This window comes from Populus trichocarpa, chromosome 7, assembly GCF_000002775.5.
Source record: "Populus trichocarpa isolate Nisqually-1 chromosome 7, P.trichocarpa_v4.1, whole genome shotgun sequence".
NCBI lineage: Eukaryota > Viridiplantae > Streptophyta > Magnoliopsida > Malpighiales > Salicaceae > Populus > Populus trichocarpa.
Genome location: NC_037291.2, coordinates 9725290 through 9744355, shown reverse-complemented (window position 1 = coordinate 9744355; position 19066 = coordinate 9725290). Strand labels below are relative to the sequence as shown.

Below are 19066 nucleotides of genomic sequence, written 5' to 3'. Positions count from 1 at the left end.
ACTGTGGACTGCACTCGAAAAAATTAATTAAAAAAAAACCAGAAATAAATATCCGGGTTAACCCGTTAAACCCGGAACCTGTGTCATGAAAGTTTGATAACTAAATAGAAAAAAATTAAACAAAAAAATATTCATTAAAAAAAACAAAAAAAAACAGATTAAAAAAACAAAGAAAAAGCAAAAAAACAAAACAAAAAAAGAAAAAAAAAAAACAGCTCAGCATTTCACTGTGGACTGCACTATACAGTCTACGATAAAATATTGAGCAGTTTTAGCTATTGTTATAATAATATAACAATATAATTATAATTAAAGGGTTTATATACAATCAAGAATGAAAGTTAAGAAAAAAAAGAAGAAAAGTTGGCACGTGAAGAATTTGTGCCAACATGTGGGAGGACCTGTCGCATTGAGATGATATGAACGGCGTTGTCCGGCCTTCAAAAGCAGACTTCTTTAGTGTCTCTGGATGAATCTCGACAGTTTTTTCCATTAGAGACGATGCATGGTGGTTGTTCTTGGCTACTAGTTTTTCTCCTCTTTAATTTCTTCTTTTTTTTCTCTAAATCCCCCTTAAATTCCGTAGCTTTTTTTTTCCTGAAAGGGATTGATATATTCTGAGTGTCAATTACAACCCCTTGAGTTCTAATATCTTAAAAAAAAATAACCGAACAATATTGTTCAATTCTCAATTAACCTCGTGTCGAATGATGAATTTAAAAATAATTAATTTTATAAAAAAATCTAAAAAAATAGTAATTAAAAAAATAAAAATTAAATTAAAAATAAAAGGACATTTAACATTTTTGGATAGGAGGTTTCAATTGAAAAGAATACTCAATTTCACAAAAACACAAATAATAATAATAATAATAATAATTAAACGTCTAAATAGTATCTTACTTTTTTTCTTATTGTTTATAACGTTTATTCACAAGTACAGTCTATTAGTTTATGTCGCTCATGCTCTGTCTTGAGTATGGATTCAAGGTGTCAATAATGTCATTGCAAGCTTTTTTTTTAACATTAGTCATAACCTCATAATGTACAAAGATAACCCATTTGAACCCTTATTTGAGTAAAAACAAATCCACTAGACAAAAATATTAAGCAACGTTGTTTTTGTGAAAAAACAAAGACAGTGGAGAAAGAAACTCTTCGTAAATGTTAGCATATCAACTTTTAAATCTTCTATTCCAATTGTTTGCATAGCCTGAACTTCAAGTTAATTACGTGGGAGTTATCCTAACATGTCCAAGTCGATTTGACAAGACCAACGACAAACTAATTAACCGATAAAAATATAGGTTAATTTTTTTTTAAAAAAACTCAATATGATATATTTTCATGTTTTTATTTTAAGACGGAGACCATGTGAATAACCCCCGATCCATTAGGGTTTAACACATCAATCATAACCTAAGTCATGAATATAATCACAATGCATTAACCCAGTAGGTTAGCTGTCGTTTTTCTTTCCCCTTCCCTGACTAGCCCTGTATTAGGTCTGGGTCTGGGTTGAATGGAATTCAAGCCTAAATTGAAGATTTCTTAGACAATAGGTACTAAATTGAAAGAAAAGAGCTTAGGCTCTCGTGGGATGAAATTTAGGATTCTATTAAAGGGTTCATATATAATCAAGGACTAAAATTAACAAAAAAAAAAATAAAAAATAGTTGGCAGGTGAAGAATGTGTGCCAACACGTGGGAGGACCTGTCGCATTAAGATGATATGAACGGCGTTGTCCGGCCTTCAAAAGCAGTCTTTTTTAGTGTCTCTGGATGAATCTCGACAGTTTTTTCCAATAGAGACGATGTATGGTGGTTGTTCCTTGGCTACTAGTTTTTCTCCTCTTTAATTTCTTCTTTTTCTTCTCTCTTTCCCCATTAAATTCCGTAGCTTTTTTTTTTTTTTTCCTGAAAGGGATTGCTATTTTCTAAGTGTCAATTACAACCCCTTGAGTTCTAATATCTTAAAAAAAAATAACCAAACAATATTGCCCAAAATCGAGTCCAAATCAAATGGTAGGTTCTCTTGTACACCTGAAAATTTTATACGAGGTCGTTGAAACAAATCATTAATTCCAATCACAAATAGAATAAAAATAAAAAGATAAAAATAAAACGTTGAACAGCAAAAAAAAAAAAAAAACATAAAAAATAGCACTGTGTAAATTTCCCACATGCTTTAGTTTCTCTTAACTCAATTAACATGAACAAATCTCATGTAAGTCTGCAACCATATTGGAATTTTCAATTGAGTGCCCATATAATATTTTGTTTTTTCTCTCTCAATTTAATACCTAATTATGTAAACCGAATAGTTAAGAGATATTGTTTTGTGCATACTTTTACACCATCAAGATTGTTTGAAGAATTTAATATTGTTAGTTTTTGTCAAAGAACCATCTCAACCTATTAGCTTAAGCTGTTAGGTGAGGTCTCAGGATATGATTTATATTATTCTCTAACACACCCCCTCAAGTGAAAACTCTTTGGGCTTGAAACTTGCACATGCCAACATTACCTTGTGCTTAATTTTTTTCAAATAAATATGGATGGTGAGATTCGAACTCCTGACCGCTTGGTTATCAAGACTCTAATACCATATCAAAGAACCATTTCAACCTAAAAGGTTAAGTTTTTAGGTGAGGTCCTAGGATATAATCTATATTATTTTCTAACACACCCCCTCAAGTAAAAACCTTTTGGGTTTGAAACTTGCACATGCCCACATTATCTTGTGCTTAATTTTTATCAAATAAATAGAGATGGTGAGATTCGAACTCCTGACCGCTTGGTCATCAAGGCTCTGATATCATATCTTTTCGAACTCCTGACCGCTTGGTCATCAAGGCTCTGATATCATATCAAAGAACCATTTCAACCTAAAAAGTTAAGTTTTTAGGTGAGGTCCCAGGATATAATCTATATTATTCTCTAACAAGTTTTAATATATTTTTTATCATTTGATAAAAAAAAAAAGAATCATTATTGTTTCAATGAAAAAATCTTTATTCAACATGTCAAATTTCCAACTTTTTTTTTTTAAAAAAAAAAAACAGATGTGAGGTATTAGCTTTCTATTTACCACATTTCTATACCTCTTAGCACTACAAATGTAAGGTAAACTACCTTAACACCAACAATATTTCACTTTAGTCCTTACAGATTAAAATTGTTAATCCTATGTTTTCAAGACTTCTCCAATGAAGAGATTTTTCGTTAAATAGCTACTGTCACAAATATGAGGTTTCGGAAGAAACCAGACAGCAAAAAAAATGAAGGTAGAATTTTATTAGTTATTTAATGAAAAAAATATCATATTGGAATGTATGGAAACCTACCTAGCAATGGAAAATTTTAGTCTATAGGCACGAGTGGAACATTTATTTATTTATTTTAAATATGATAATCGTCTAATAACTCTTATATTATAAATTGTTTAGCTATCATATAGTTTCTTGACCTATACATTAGAGTCTGTATAGTAATGGACTTGTGTATATCTTTATTAATAAATTACGTTCCCAATATCCTAAATTAGGGATGCCCAGATCGTATTGGTAGCTAGCTTTAGAAGTTGAAAAACAAGAGCTTAATTATTTGTCCAAAACCAAAGGATAATATTTTAAAAAACCTAATGTGTATTTATTTACTTGGAGCGTGTTTGATAGTGTGGTTGTGATTGTTTTTCAAAGTATTTTTTATATAGAAATGTATCAAAATAATATATTTTTTTTATTTTTTAAAAATTATTTTTGATAACAACATATCAAAATGATTTAAAAATACCAAATAATATTAATTTGAAGTAAAGAAAAAAATAAAATTTTTTAAAAATACTCTTAAAACACAAAAACAAATAAAATATTAACGGGGTTTGATAAGTTAAAAATAATCACACTTCACCCCGGAATTAGATCCATATCAGTGATGAAATATTTGATTGCCCAAAATTAATATATTTCATAATTCAATTTTTTATTCAATTTTTTAATATATTTCAATAAATTAGAAAAATGCCAAAAAATTTATATATTGTCAATTTTAATTATTTCATCATTTTTTGTCATCTATGTGTAATTTTTTGGCAAGTTCAATTAAACTTATTGGAAGAGAAATTAAAGAAAAGGAATTTAATTTGACTTTAATTTGGCTAAGATTAGAAAACTTTATGAGCCAATGATGAATTGGAAAGACATGGCCAAATTTAAAAGTTAATTAATTATGGACTTATTGAAGAACAAAATCAAAATTGGAAGTCAAATTGGTTAAAGTTGCATAGATTTGGGACCAATAATAAATTATAACAAGTGGTTAAATCTGGGGGGTCTAAATCGATTTAGTTAAGGAGAAAATTGAAAAGAAAAATGTGATTTAGGGCAAATCCAGTTAAAATGGCAAAAAATTTGGAAACTAATACTACCAGAAAATTGACAAATATAAACAGCAATACTGACGGAAAATTTCAGTCGGTAGATTGCGGTGAACTTTATCGATGGAATAGTCCCTCGCTATGTCTCTCAGTAAACACTAACGAGAATATTCCCTTAGTATATCGAGGGAATTACAATGGGAAAAGAAGAAATTAAAAAAAGAGTCAAAAGTTACAATAACATGTTATTTATATAGAAAGGATTACCGATGAAATAAACCTTTCGGTAAAATTTGCTTATAAATTCATTGGTAATATTTAAGTTATGACCTGATGAGCGACCCCCCTCTTCTCCTCTCCTATTTCTTCTTCTTCCTCCATTAGCTCTCTGTAAAAAAACAAAAATAGCATACCCCCTTTTTATCACAAAAATTAACCTCCCACCATAAATCTGGCCACCCCAACACCCAATCTGTCAATATCCTTGTTGTGATTCAATTATTTTTTTAGGATCTTTTATATCAAGTAAGCAAAACTATATATTTTTTGTTTAAACTCAATTTTAAAATGATAATTCTTATTGTATATTTTTGTAGTATATGTAGTTTGTTTATGTATTTATTTGTTTTATAGTCTTTTACCATAGAAATTTGTTTTATAGCCTTTTCCCATAGAAATTTGTTTTATATGAATGTATGATTTGTACATGCTAGGATTTGTTTGAGATTTTGAAAAATTATATTTATTTATAATTTGATGAAATTGATTTCAAATTTGTGACTTGGGTGTTTTGTAATGAAATAAATATAGCTTATTTAATGAATACGTTTTATATTTTGTTAGTTTTATTGTTGAGATGAAAATTTCGGTAAATGTGTAGGAATTTAAATTTATATAGATAATTGATAATGATTTAAGAGTACTATTATAATAGATTGAATAAGTTTGAGTTAAACCAATATTACCTAATTTTTTTTGTTCATATAATTAATTAATACATGTTGCTATCAATATTTTATATAGGTTTGATAAAAGTAGTGGATGAATGATATTGAATGTATTAAGATTCACCCGAAGGGTTGCACAAGGTGAATTATTGTAATGGGTTTGGAGATTTTATTAATTACGCACTATCTAATCCGAGAAATATTAGTGGAGGCAATATTAGATGTCCATTTAAGAGATGTAAAAATAAAAAGTTTGTCGATGTAGATATTGTAATGACGTATCTTCTACAAAAAGGGTTTATGGAGAAATATTTCTATTGATTTGCACATAGAGAACCACATGTTCCTTATGAGACCATGGTAGAAATGATGGTTGAGTCAATTTCTAGTTCTAGCAACGTGTATGGAGTTGTAAATGACAATAGTAATCCTTATAGAAATATGGTTATGGATGTGATTAGAATAAATTAGGGCTATGTAGGTGAATGTTCAATCATAGATGAGGAACCAAATGCATATGCGGCCAAGTTTTTGATCTTTTAAAAGATTCTGACAAATCATTATGGATGGGTGAACAAATCACAATAAATTATTATTCATTGCATAAGTATTCACCATTAAGTCAGATCATGGGTTGAGTGAGGTCGGTTACGGCAGAATTATCAAATAGACAAGAAGCATTTTACCTTAAGGAAATTGGTTGAAATAGAACTTTTATGTTGTTAAATTCATGATGAAACCCCTCGGCCTAAAATACTAGAAAATTGATATTTATCCAAACTTCTGCATGTTGTACTACTTTGAAAATATAGAGTTGACTGAGTGTAAAATATATAGGGAAGGACTCTTGTTGTACATAAAAAGCTTAGATATTTTCCAATCACTCTTAGACTACAAAGGTTATTCATATCTCCAAACACTATTGAGCATATGATATGACATCTTTCATATAATATGGTGGATGGAGTCACAGCGCAGTCATCCGATGATGAAGCTTGGAAACATTTTAATACGATGCATCTCATCAATCATGAAGCTTGAAAACATTTTAATATGGTGCATCCTTAGTTTTCAATAGAATCAATAAACATACATCTTGAGTAATTTACAGACGGATTCAATCCATTTGGGTCATTTTCTACTCTTTAGAGTTGACCGATGATACTCATGATTTACAACTTGCCATTAGGGATGAGTATGAGACCGTATATGTTTTTATCTATTGTCATACTTGTTCCTAATAGTCTAGGTCATAATATAGATGTTTGTCTTCAACCGTTGATTGATGAGTTGAAGCAATTGTGGTCATCCAGAACTTTGAGTTATGATGTCTTAAGGAAACAAAATTCTTAGATAAAAGCAGCTTTTATGCGGATTATCAATGATTTTCATGCGTATGGAATGGTTTCTGGTTGGAGCACTTATGAAAAATTAGCATGCCTATACTATATATAAAATAACAAGGCCTTCACGATAACAAAAAGTGGTTAAATGTCTTTTTCTTATTACCACCAGTGGTTCTTGCTAATGGATCACAAATACAGAAAAAACTTCTTTATTGGTAGAGTTGAAAGGGATATTGCACCACTGATATCGTCAGGTAAAGAATTGTATGACATGATGTCGTAATATAATAACATTGTGTTTGGTTTTTAATCCAATAAGCAAAAGTTTCCTGATTTTGGTGTAACTCATAATTAGGTAAAGCAAAGAATTTTATGGGAGCTCTCTTATTGGAAGACTAATCTCCTCCGCAATACTCTTGATGGCATGCACATTTTAACATGGTTATTGATGTGAAAGTGAAGACAAAGTACAACATGAAGGCTAGAATGAATATATCTTTTTTTTTTCACCATAAAAATATGGAGTTGGTTTATGATGGGTCACAGGTGGCAAGCCGAAAGCCAGCTTCGTCTTAGACAAGAATGCATAATTACTTGTCTACCAATGGCTTAAGAGTCTATGTTTTCATGATGGACATGCTTCAAACATGTCTATATTGATGAATTTGGAGGATTTGTAGATTGTATGGAATGAATAGTCATGACTACCACGTGTTTATGCAAACACTTATTCCACTTGCTTACCAGAATTTATTACCAAATGAGATATACGATGCACTCATAAAGATTAATCAATTTTTTAGAGATATATACTCCAACAAGTTGCATACACAACACATAGAAAGGCTTGAAATGAATATCGTCCAAACAATCTGCAAACTTGAGATGATATTCCTTCAATCATTTTTCAAATCAATGGAGCATCTGCCCATTCATTTATCGTTTGAGTGAAAAGTTGGAGATCCTGTCCAGTATAGATGGAAGTCTCCATTTGAGAGGTTAGAGATTACATATACATCGAAATTTCTATTGTCTTTTTTTTTTAATTCAAAACATTCATTTAATTCCATACAAATATTTGTTTAACCTTAAGAGAAAAGTAAAAAATAAAACGCATGTTAAGACTTCAATAAGTAATGCTTATATTGTTAAAGAGATCTCAATATTTATCTTGTATTATTTTGAGTCTCACTTAAAAATAAAAATCAACCATATTCCAAGATATGACGATGGTAGAAAAGCATCTTCAAGGGAAAACTTAGCATAGATATAAGAGACAAACTACCCATATATTAGCAAAACATAATTAGAAAAAAAAATGTTTATAAACTTAGCATAGATATAAGAGACAAACTACCCATATATTAGCAAAACAAAATTAAACTTTTTTTTTTTAATTGCGGTTCTCTTTATATATATATATATATAGTATTTGGTTAATATTTGCTAGGACAAAGCCATATCACTTTAAAATGAAATTGTTTTACTTTTGAAACGGAGGTGTTAACCAAAAGTATAACTGTTTATTATAAAGTCTATTTCTTAATTAAAATAACAAGTTTCTCCATTATTTTTTTTAATTATACATAACAAATAATAGTAGTGTTTTTCATAATTTTATTTCAAAATCTTTTTATATCAATGATTTTATTCAAAAGATGTGTCTATATATATTGTCACCTTATTCAATTTTTATTTTTTTGGAAACTTGAGAATTATTTTATAATAAATATGTTCACATGTGAGTTTAAGAAATCATAAATCATTTAATACTAATAAATAATATTTCTTTAAATATTATTGGCATAAATCATTCTCTAATTATTTATTTAAATACATGCATTAACTTTTCAATTTACAGTTAGGATTTATTTATATAAAAAAATACATTTAAAAATCTTGCATATTCATTATTTTGTATTGAAAAATCAATTTTTGTTTTTAACCTACATCTATCTCTTAATATTTTCAATTTAGTTTTTAATTATTGTAAATAATTTTTTTTTATTTATTAACACAAATAATTATTAATTTATTTAATTTAATACATGTATTAATTTGTTAATTCACAGTTAAGATTTTTTTATATCAAAAAGTACATTTAAAAAACCTAAATATTTATTTTTTATATTAAAATAAAATTTATTCGACCCACGGTGTCATAACTAGTTGTCACTAAACGGTTTGCATTTAGTCCAAAAGTCAAATCTGTTTTGTGGTGAGCTCATATTAAGAGATGAGTTCAATCACATTGTATTATTATCTCATATAAAAAAAAAAAACATGGGAATAGTGGGCTTCTAGTTGCTTGTGATATAATGACTTTTCACTTTGTATCATTTCTTGACTTTTCACTTTGTAAGACGAATCTTTTGTACAAGTAATTGAATTAAAAAATAACTTGATTTTCTTTCACTTTTTGCAAGATTATTATTATTAAAAAAATAAAACAAAAAATAAATTCACTCATTATCTCTTCACCAATCAATATTCATGACTATAAACACTGTTTTTTTTTTAAACTTTATTCTTACTATTAAATTCATTAAAAATTAATTTTTATAATTAGTTTTGATTTTTTTAGAGTTATTGTAGTCTCATAACTCAAGTTGCGAGTTTAACAGGTTAACTTAGATGAATTTAAGTTTTTTTTATTAATATATTTTTTAAATTTTATTAAATTAATTAAAAATTAAATTTTATAATTTGTTTTAATTTATTTTTATTCATCATTAGCACTTTAACACTTCCATACCCTACCGGGTATTATTATAAAGATAAATAACAAATTATACATTCGTATGTAAAGAAAATTCCATCAAAATTGTTGTTAAAAGTCAAAAACTTTGAAAAGCAGGCCATAAATGAGAAAAAAGAGAGGATGGAGACATTTAGGTCAAGGGTTAATTAATATAGATGGTGATTTTCTTCTCACGTGTTTCTTATTTTGTATTTTATATTTTATATTTGAATAAAATTAAAAGGTAAAGTAGGCACTAAAAAACTCAATTAAATGATTAGTTAGATTATCAGCATAACATAATTTTTATTTTAAAAAAAATGTTTATAAATTATAAGAGTAATTATGAAATCAATTTTTTTTAAAATTGGTATTGTTGTTTTTTTTTTCCTAAAATGAATCTTTAGTTACTATTTGTTTTGCTTTGAAAATAAAATGATATCATTTTAAAATGAAATTGTCAAAATAGGGTGTTTAACCGAAAATATAACGGCTTATTATAAAGTCTATTTTTTATATATATAAATGATCTTATTCATAAAGTGTCTATATATATTATTACCTTATTCAATTTTATTTAGAGAAAAAAACTTGAGGATTATTTTATAAGAAATATGTTCACATGTTATAGGGGTTTAAGAAGTCATAAATCATTTAATACTAAAAATAGTATCTCTTTAATTATTATTTTAGTATAATATTTATTGATAATTTTATATCTCAAAAGCAAATTAATATAATTAAAATTTTTATTTATTTTTTTATTTACTTCAAATTAATAATTTTTTGTGTTTTCAGATTATTTTGATATTCTAGTATAAAAAATAATTTTAAAAAAATAAAAAATATATTATTTTAATACATTTTCAAACAAAAAATATTTTAAAAAACAACTATAATCACACTCACAAACACTCTCTTAATCAAACATTATTTAGTTATTTAAAATATAACATAAATAGCACAGCAAATTAACCCTTTGGCTTTGTGTGGGGACTTGGTACAGCCGTGCTATAACTAGATGCATATACATTATCAGTGGGTGTGCCTCTCTCCATCATCATTTCTTTTCATTTAGCTGGAAAGAATTCCTCCAACCTTAGCCGTTATACGATTTAAAAAATTATTAGTAGGTCTTAAGCTTTATTTATTTTTATGTTTTAAAAACGTTTTTAAAAGAAGAGAAAAGATCGATTCATGATGCTTCCGTACGTATGAAAGCGGAAGAGCAAATTCTTGTTGCTGAATTGGAAATTTTTGTCCCCCTTCGTCATCATAGAATCCTTGACATCTTAGCCATGCCGCCATGTTTCAAGTTCCCTGGATATTTTTAATTGCAACTTGAGAGAGATTATGATAAAAGGGCAGGAATGATACATTAGCCTCCCTTACCAATTTCACTGGCTGCAGCGTTAGCCATTAATCCTGTCGATTTTCTCTTTATGGAATTCCCAATCCTTCTAGCCAGCCTTCTCTTTATCTTTGCTGTATTGAGATTGTGGAAGAAATCGAAAGGCAATGGCTCAACTCTAGCCTTACCTCCAGGACCATGGAAATTACCCCTCATTGGAAACATTCACCAGCTAGCCGGCTCTCTTCCCCATCATTGCCTAACAGACCTGGCCAAGAAATATGGACCCGTCATGCAACTTCAAATTGGAGAAGTCTCAACTGTCGTTGTTTCTTCAGGAGAAGCAGCAAAAGAAGTAATGAAAACACATGAGATCAACTTTGTCGAGAGACCTTGCCTCCTTGTTGCAAATATCATGTTTTACAATCGCAAGAACATTGGGTTTGCACCATATGGAGACTATTGGAGACAAATGAGGAAAGTTTGCACGTTGGAACTATTTAGTGCAAAACGTGTAAGATCATTCAGATCAGTAAGGGAAGAAGAGGTATCCAATTTTATTAGAAATATTTATGCGAAAGCCGGTTCGCCAATCAACCTTAGCAAAATGATGCTTGACTTATCAAACGGCGTCATTGCAAGAACAAGCATCGGTAAGAAATCCAAAAACCAAGAAGCCTTCTTACCAATCATTGAAGATGTGGCAGAGGCATTGGCTGGTCTGAATATTGTAGATGTGTTCCCTTCTGCTAAGTTCTTGTACATGATCAGTAAGCTGAGGTCTAGACTCGAAAGGTCGCATATAGAAGCAGATGAGATCCTTGAAAACATTATAAATGAACGTAGAGCCAGCAAGGAAGAGAGAAAGACTGATCAAGACAACGAAGTGGAAGTTCTTCTGGATGTTCTTCTAAATCTACAGAATCAAGGAAACCTTGAATTTCCTTTAACAACAGACAGCATCAAAGCAATCATCGTGGTTAGTACATATATAAATCTGTTTGTGCTTCACATTTCACACATGTTTTAAATATATGCCTGCACACCTGATGCTAAATAAATCGACCTTTAACTGTTGATACTACTTAAATTCAAGAACGTCTGATCTAATTTGTGTAAGGTATTCGAACTCAAATTTAAGTCTATGTTGTGCCTTCTCCGGTGTCTTTAAAGACACCAGCCCGTCATTGAACTGGATGTTTGAAACAAATCAATTCAGTGACCTGAGGCATGGTCGAATCCTGCTAAAGAGGTGGCTGGATCTTGGAGATCACGGCCATCATGACACAATAGTTGGACCGGTTGATGTAGAAAATCGTGCCTTTCCAATGCCTTCAAAAAAGGCGCTGGAGAAGGGACCAATTAGTTAAACGATCAATACTGATCCCAATTCACACACACCAAGGTTAAACAATTAGAGATTCATAATCAAGAAAACAATTATCTCTCCAAGTTGAATTGATATATGATTTCTATGCACTAATTAAGAAAGATATGATCAGTTCCCTAACTCGCAAGTCTTGTTACAGGAAATGTTTGGTGCTGGGAGTGAAACAACATCAACACTTTTGGAATGGTCAATGTCAGAAATGTTGAAAAATCCAAGGGTAATGAAAAAGGCACAAGAAGAAGTGAGGCAAGTCTTTAGTGATTCAGAGAATGTTGATGAAACAGGTCTTCAAAATCTGAAATTCTTGAAGCTGATCATCAAAGAAACCCTGAGACTACATCCACCCATTTCTTTGATTCCAAGGGAATGCAGCAAGACATGCGAGATTAATGGATATGTCATACAAGCTAAAAGTAAAGTAATAATCAATGCGTGGGCTATTGGTAGGGATTCTAATGATTGGACTGAAGCAGAGAAATTCTATCCAGAGAGATTCCAAGATAGTTCAATTGATTACAAGGGTACAAATTTTGAATTTATCCCATTTGGTGCTGGAAAGAGGATGTGCCCTGGCATGCTGTTCGGTATAGGTAATGCTGAGCTTCTGCTTGCACGGCTGCTATACCATTTCGATTGGAAACTTTCCAGTGGAGCAGCTTTAGAAGATCTTGACATGAATGAGGCTTTTGGGGGAACAGTTAAGAAAAAACATTATCTTAACTTGATTCCCATTCCATATGGTCCTTGTCCTTTGCCTGTGGAATGATGAAAGTCTGTGACAGTTTCACCGAAGTGTTGGTCCCTGAATCAAATCTACTTGCACTAAACTACTTAGTTTTTACTTTGTGATGTTCTTTTGATTGTGCAAGTTAAAGTAAACTATAGAACGTTTGCTAAATGTGTTTCTCATGTATTTCCAAGAACTCGGGAAGTTTACCCTTCTGGAAAATAAACAATTTTCGACTTTCAGATAGCAAAGTTCGTCGTGGTCTTGGTTAACATCTTTTATATTCAATTTATATATACTTAATTTGAGTAGTGCTAGGGAAGTGCCACAACCATGGCTTTGTCTACACGAATATGGAGTTGTGACTGGGTGTGTTGGATTGTTCTGAATCTGCCATTTTAAGTGAAACTGGTCTGGAATTCCTATCCAATTAGTCGACAGGTTGGGTTGAATTAGGAAACCGGTTGGTCACTAAATTCAGTAGACCGGTTGGTGTGTTAAATTTAGTAGACCAATTAGGTTAAACTGGTAGACCAGTTGGTGTGTTGGATTTCGATCGATTGGTTGGGTTGAACCACTAGAATGGTTGATTATGTAGTTAGATATAATCAATTCTTTTAGGTTCAATCATTTTAGGATATGTTTGGGATTGATCAGGTTAATCATTTCCGGTTTATAATTACATTTTAGTTTCTAAACGTATAGGGTTATGGGTTAGACCCTAAGTTCAGTGTATTATATATATTGTACATTTTTTTCGAGTCTGTTTTTAGTATGTTCTCTTTTGTGTTCAGATAATCTTGATATTCTACTTGCAAGACATCAATATGATTTTTTTTGGCACATGCTTCCATGTTTGTTTTACGTTTCAGTCAGGTGAGTGAATAATATTCCATATGCATGAGAAATAATACAAATATTTAAATTGTTAGTATAAAATGGATCATGCGCGCAAATATATATATATATATATATATATATATATATATATATATATATATATCATTTATTATTATAAAATATGATAATTTTTTTTAATCTAAATTCTAGATATGAGTTATGTGTATATCTGATTTGATAGCTCCTCATTTGATTGATATTAAGATATAATTATATTTGTTTGATTATGATATGATCTCTTGATATGCTAGTTAGAATACCCATGCTAATAAAGTAGTGTTAGTTTTGTACACATTATATTTAAACTTTAGCTGGTCGAGGTAGTCACTAACATGTGTGAACTGATCATCCCACAGTTTGGAGCCGCATGCTCATTGCATTTTGATTTTTTGACAAGCCTTACCTTATAATATTCCTTGTTATGGCTTGTTTATGAAACTTTCTTGTAAAAGCTTAAAGTCAAATTTGTATATGTTTCTCTTTGCCTTATTACCTCGTATGTGTATATTGAATGTTATTTACTCACCGAGTTGTTGAAATCACCCTCTTGTTATTTATCATTTTCAAGCATAAAGTTTTTCTAAGAGGTCACCTTTGTTGGACTTTAGAACCTGCTCTTTTATTGTAATTAATATTATTTTGTTATATCTTGTTAGAGCACCACAATTATAATATTTGTATTAAGTTATGTATTAAGATGTTGATTTATATTATGGACTTTAATTATGGTATCGAAAGCTGTATAGATCTCTAGTTTGTTTAAATGGTAAAATTTTGTATGTAAGTCTTGGTTCATAGAGGTATGGAAACCTGAAGGGGGACCTTGCCTGTGTGCTAGTCATGGATCCAAAAATCGAGTCATGAAAAACTTAGTATCAAAGTTGTAGGTCAAAGAAATAGTAATATAATTAATTTTGTAATGCATGAAACATTGGATCTATATCGTCTTGTTTGTTGTCCTTGGGTTTTTGAATTCTCATCAAGCATGTCTTCTTCAACTGTTTGAACTTTGTGATATATATGTTTTCTTATAATTCTATGATAATTATCATGTTATTGTTCTAGCATGACTTAAGTGCTCTCACTTTTTATAGGAAAAGTTGGGGAATAAAAAAATTAGTTGGTACTATTAGAGTAGGTACAATCAGGATGACATCTTTATTGTACAATTAAGGACTACAAGGTATATGAGAAGGGGTAGTGTAAGGTTGTTAAAATCATGATTTAACTCGTAAAATCGTACGATTTTACGAGTCAATGTAGGCTTTACATGCTAAATCGTTTATAAAACTCGAAAATAAGTAAAATCAGATTAAATCGAGTAAAATCATTAAAATCAGGTGAAATCGCGTAAAATCACCTTTTTACCACCGATTTAATGATTTTACACGCAGAAAATAAATTGCAATTGCTATTACAAATGTCGACTAACTATTGGCGGTGCCGACTGTCTATTAGCATTTGGTGCGGTGCAGTGTACGTGTAGCACGAGAAACAATGAAACAGCATGTACTTGTTCAATGTTACTGTTTCCTTGTTATTTTAAATTAATTTTTGCGTAAGCTAGACGGCTCCTGTCATTTTTCATGTCTCTTCTACCTTGTTCTATCATGTTGGGCAACTTACCCCTTCTAACATGTTGTTCGATGAATCTCTGTGAAGTATCAACTCGAAATAATTTGGGCTGCAGTTTAGTTAGATTAAATTGAGTGTAGATCTTGACAGTAAGAGAGAGTTGTAGATTGCAATTTACTCTATTTTTTTAGAATATAACATTGTTTTATATTTGTTTTAGCGGTTTACCTGTTGTTTTTAAAAAAATTAATTTTTTTAAAATTAATTTAATTTTGATATTTTTAGATTTTTTAATGTGTTGATATAAAAAATAAAATTTTAAATATATATATATATATATATATATATATATATATTATTTTAAATGTTATAATATTTGATAAAAATCTTATAAATTTGAATTGTTTATTTAGGTTCATACAAAATGAAGAAATCGCGATGAAGCTGGTTTTAGTTTACATGACAAACCAGCAGATTGTTTGTTTTAAATTTGTTAATTATTAGTTAATGAAAAGTTATTTAAATTATATATGAATTTTTATTTGAACCATGTATTTTAAGATGCTTCAACTATGTATGAATTTTTATTTGAAGCATGTATTTTAAGGTGCTTGAATTATGTATGAATTTTTATTTGAAGCATGAATTTTTTTAATGTATTTTAAAATTCCTTACGATTTTACGATTTTACGATCCGAGTTTGTTTTGCATTTTCCGTGCCGTGTTAAAATTGCGATTTTAACAACCTTGGGGTAGTGTACTTGTATTTTAACATGTTGAGGAGGTACCTCCACCAGTAGAGGAGGATCCTCAAGAGTTAAAAAAGGAGAATATGGTTGATGAAATAGGTGGAGGAGTAGTTAACCCCAAATCCCTTATAAAATTAAATAGCTTAGCCAGGCTTTGCAGACCTAGATAGAGTGTAATATGGAAAGAGATCAAAGAAAGGATAAAGATGTATCATCATCCCAAATTGTTCAAGGAGTCAATGTGTCATTGAATGAATTTATGAAGTTAGCATTTCCTACCTTTACTGGGACAGACAGCTTAAAGGATTCTCAAAGGTTTCTAGATGACATATGGTGGCGGTGTGAAGCTTTGGGGAGTACAGACCATCGAGCCATGAGTTTGGCATCATTCGGGTTGGAGGGAGAAGTAGCCATCTCTTGGTTTGAGTTTAGGAAGAGAGCAAGGCTAGGAACGAGTTTAGAACTATGTTCTTGGACAGATTTCTTCCTCAAAGTGTTAAGGATGCTCGAGTTTATGAGTTTGAGAGGCTATCTCAAGAGATCATAATAATGGATGAGTATGGTTTGAAGTTTACTCAGTTGATAAGGTATTATACACATCTTATATCCATTGAGGAGTGGAGAGTGAAGAGGTTCATTAGAGAACTTAATTAAATCCTTGATGTATATGGTGATGGTGTCTTAGGTGTTTCCATCCCACTTCTTAGCACTAGGTTGATTGAAGCATGAGAATTAAAGGATATGGCTATAGGCTAGTCTAAAAGGCCTAGAAAAGAGGGTCAGTTTTTAGACAGTAGGGATCGAGTGTAGGTCCGTTTAAAAGATGGAGTGGTCGTCAGGGCTTATAGGTTTTGAGAATTTTTAGATAGAGATCTTTTGCCAGCAACTTAGGCAGTCAAAATGACAGTAGTGGTGCTCAGAGCTATAGTTAGAGTTCAGTTCAGTTTGCACCTCGTAGCTTATTTGTTCCATCAGGGGACAATTCTTCATGTCAGCATTGTGGAGGAGGCCATACTAGTACATAGTGCTATTGGAGGATTAGGTCTTGTTTTGGTAGTGGCTAGATAGGTCATAAGATTTGGGAGTGTCGTAGGAGACAGATATAAGCTTTGAGAGCATATGTTTCAATTCAGTCTCCTATTCAAGCACCATCGACAAGCCAATCTGTGGCTCATGGTGGTAGAGGTTTTGGTGGTCGTGGTTATAAAGGCTAGGATGTAGGTGATAAAGGCCAGATACAATAGGGATAGAGGTATGCCAGAGTTTTTGCCTTGACTTAGCATGATGCTTAGGTATCCAACACAATTGTTTCAAGTATTCTTCTTGTTTACTCGTTTGAAGCCAAGTTATTGTTTGATACGAGTACAACCTATTCATTTATATCCCTGTATTTTCCCTGAGATTATATAGGCAACCAACTCTATTAGAATTCTTTATTTCAATCTCTACTGCCTTAGATGAATCAATATTGATGGAGTATGTGTATCCGGATTGTGGAATAGATATTGGAGATAAAATCTTTATAGAAGATCTTAAGTGTCTTAGATATGGTTGATTTTGATGTGATTGTGGAAATAAATTGGTTAGCAAAGCAAAAAGATTCAGTGAATTGTTGGGGTACAAAAGTAGTGTTTGATTTAGATAAAGAAATCGGGTTAGAAAGACAAGAATCTTGAGGCGAATGACATGGAAAGAATTACAGTGCTATCTAGCATATGTGGTGGATGCAGAGAAGGAAGTTTCACAATAAGACCAAGTCCTTATAGTCAGTGAGTTCATCGATGTTTTTTTCCAATGACCTACACGGACTATCTCCGTGTAAGATTGAGTTTTACAAAGTCAACTTGTAATTTTAATAACATTAACTGAATGCATATAAAATGGGATCAACAACAAGATAATCAAACCAAGTGTCTATTTTTGGAGGCTGATGTCTTGTTATTAAAAAGCAAGGTCTGATATCTTTGCATCATGTAGTTGTTAAAACATTTCAATTTCACTTGTATGTTAACAATTTTTCAATTTGGTAGCTGTGTTATATGATTTTTATATCAAAATCACATAATCTATCACGTTTGTCTTTTTATTATTAAATAATATATAATGTGAAAATTAACAAAATTGATAGAAATTACACATATAAAATTACTGGATCCCACAGTCCACCAAATGAAGTGAGACTGATGCAAGTTTCAAATAGAGGGTACCAACTTGGATGAACTCCAAAGATGATGATAGTGTTTAATGAAGCTTGATGAAGGAATGTGGGAAAAAGTAAGGTACTAACACATGAAGGGATGGTGCGTGTTTACTGGAAGAAGAAGAACAATGAATCTCCAGGGAGGGAGAGAAGAGAATGCCACATGTTCCATGTTCATGCATGAGCGTAAGCTTGGGAGTTTGAGTTTTTTTTTATATATATATACAAGTGGTCACAGTGGAGCCGCGGTAGGGGTCATGCCATCCTCTCTCCTCCCCTCATATTCCATGACATCCCTTCTAAAAATTAAATGTATCATATTATTTTGTATTTGTTTAAATTTGGTTTTTATTTTTTTAATTACTATTTGTTTTGTATTTTATGTTTTTTTTAAGTTGATTTTTTTAATTTCATTACAAAACATTTTATTCCATTTAATTTTCTATCTAATTCGGCTCTTATTCTTTTTATTGTTTTTTTTTATCATTTTTTTTAATTTTATCCCTTAACATTTAATTTTATTTAATTTTTTTTATCCAATTTGGTTCCCATTCTTTTGATTGCTATTTTTTTTTGTTATTTTTATCATTCTCTTGATTTATATTATTTCTTAATTTAGTCCCTCATTATTTTTTTTATTTAGTTTTTATGCTATATTTGGTCCTATTTTTTATTATTTTTTTATTTTGAATGATTAGGAATTTTACTTCGTGATTTTTTCATGTTTTTGTTTTTTGAGTAATCTCGGTCTCATTATCTGGGT

At 30.5% G+C, this 19066-nt stretch overlaps 1 protein-coding gene across 1 annotated transcript; it reads left to right on the top strand.

Annotated features, from left to right (window-relative positions):
- Positions 1–10513: 10513 nt before the first annotated feature.
- Positions 10514–13117, top strand: LOC7457171 (cytochrome P450 726A27). Its single transcript, XM_002310024.3, has 2 exons — positions 10514–11741; positions 12292–13117. The coding sequence occupies exons 1-2, from the start codon at positions 10854–10856 to the stop codon at positions 12916–12918; spliced, it is 1515 nt and encodes a 504-aa protein (XP_002310060.3). The 5' UTR covers positions 10514–10853; the 3' UTR covers positions 12919–13117.
- The last annotated feature ends 5949 nt before the right edge of the window (positions 13118–19066 follow it).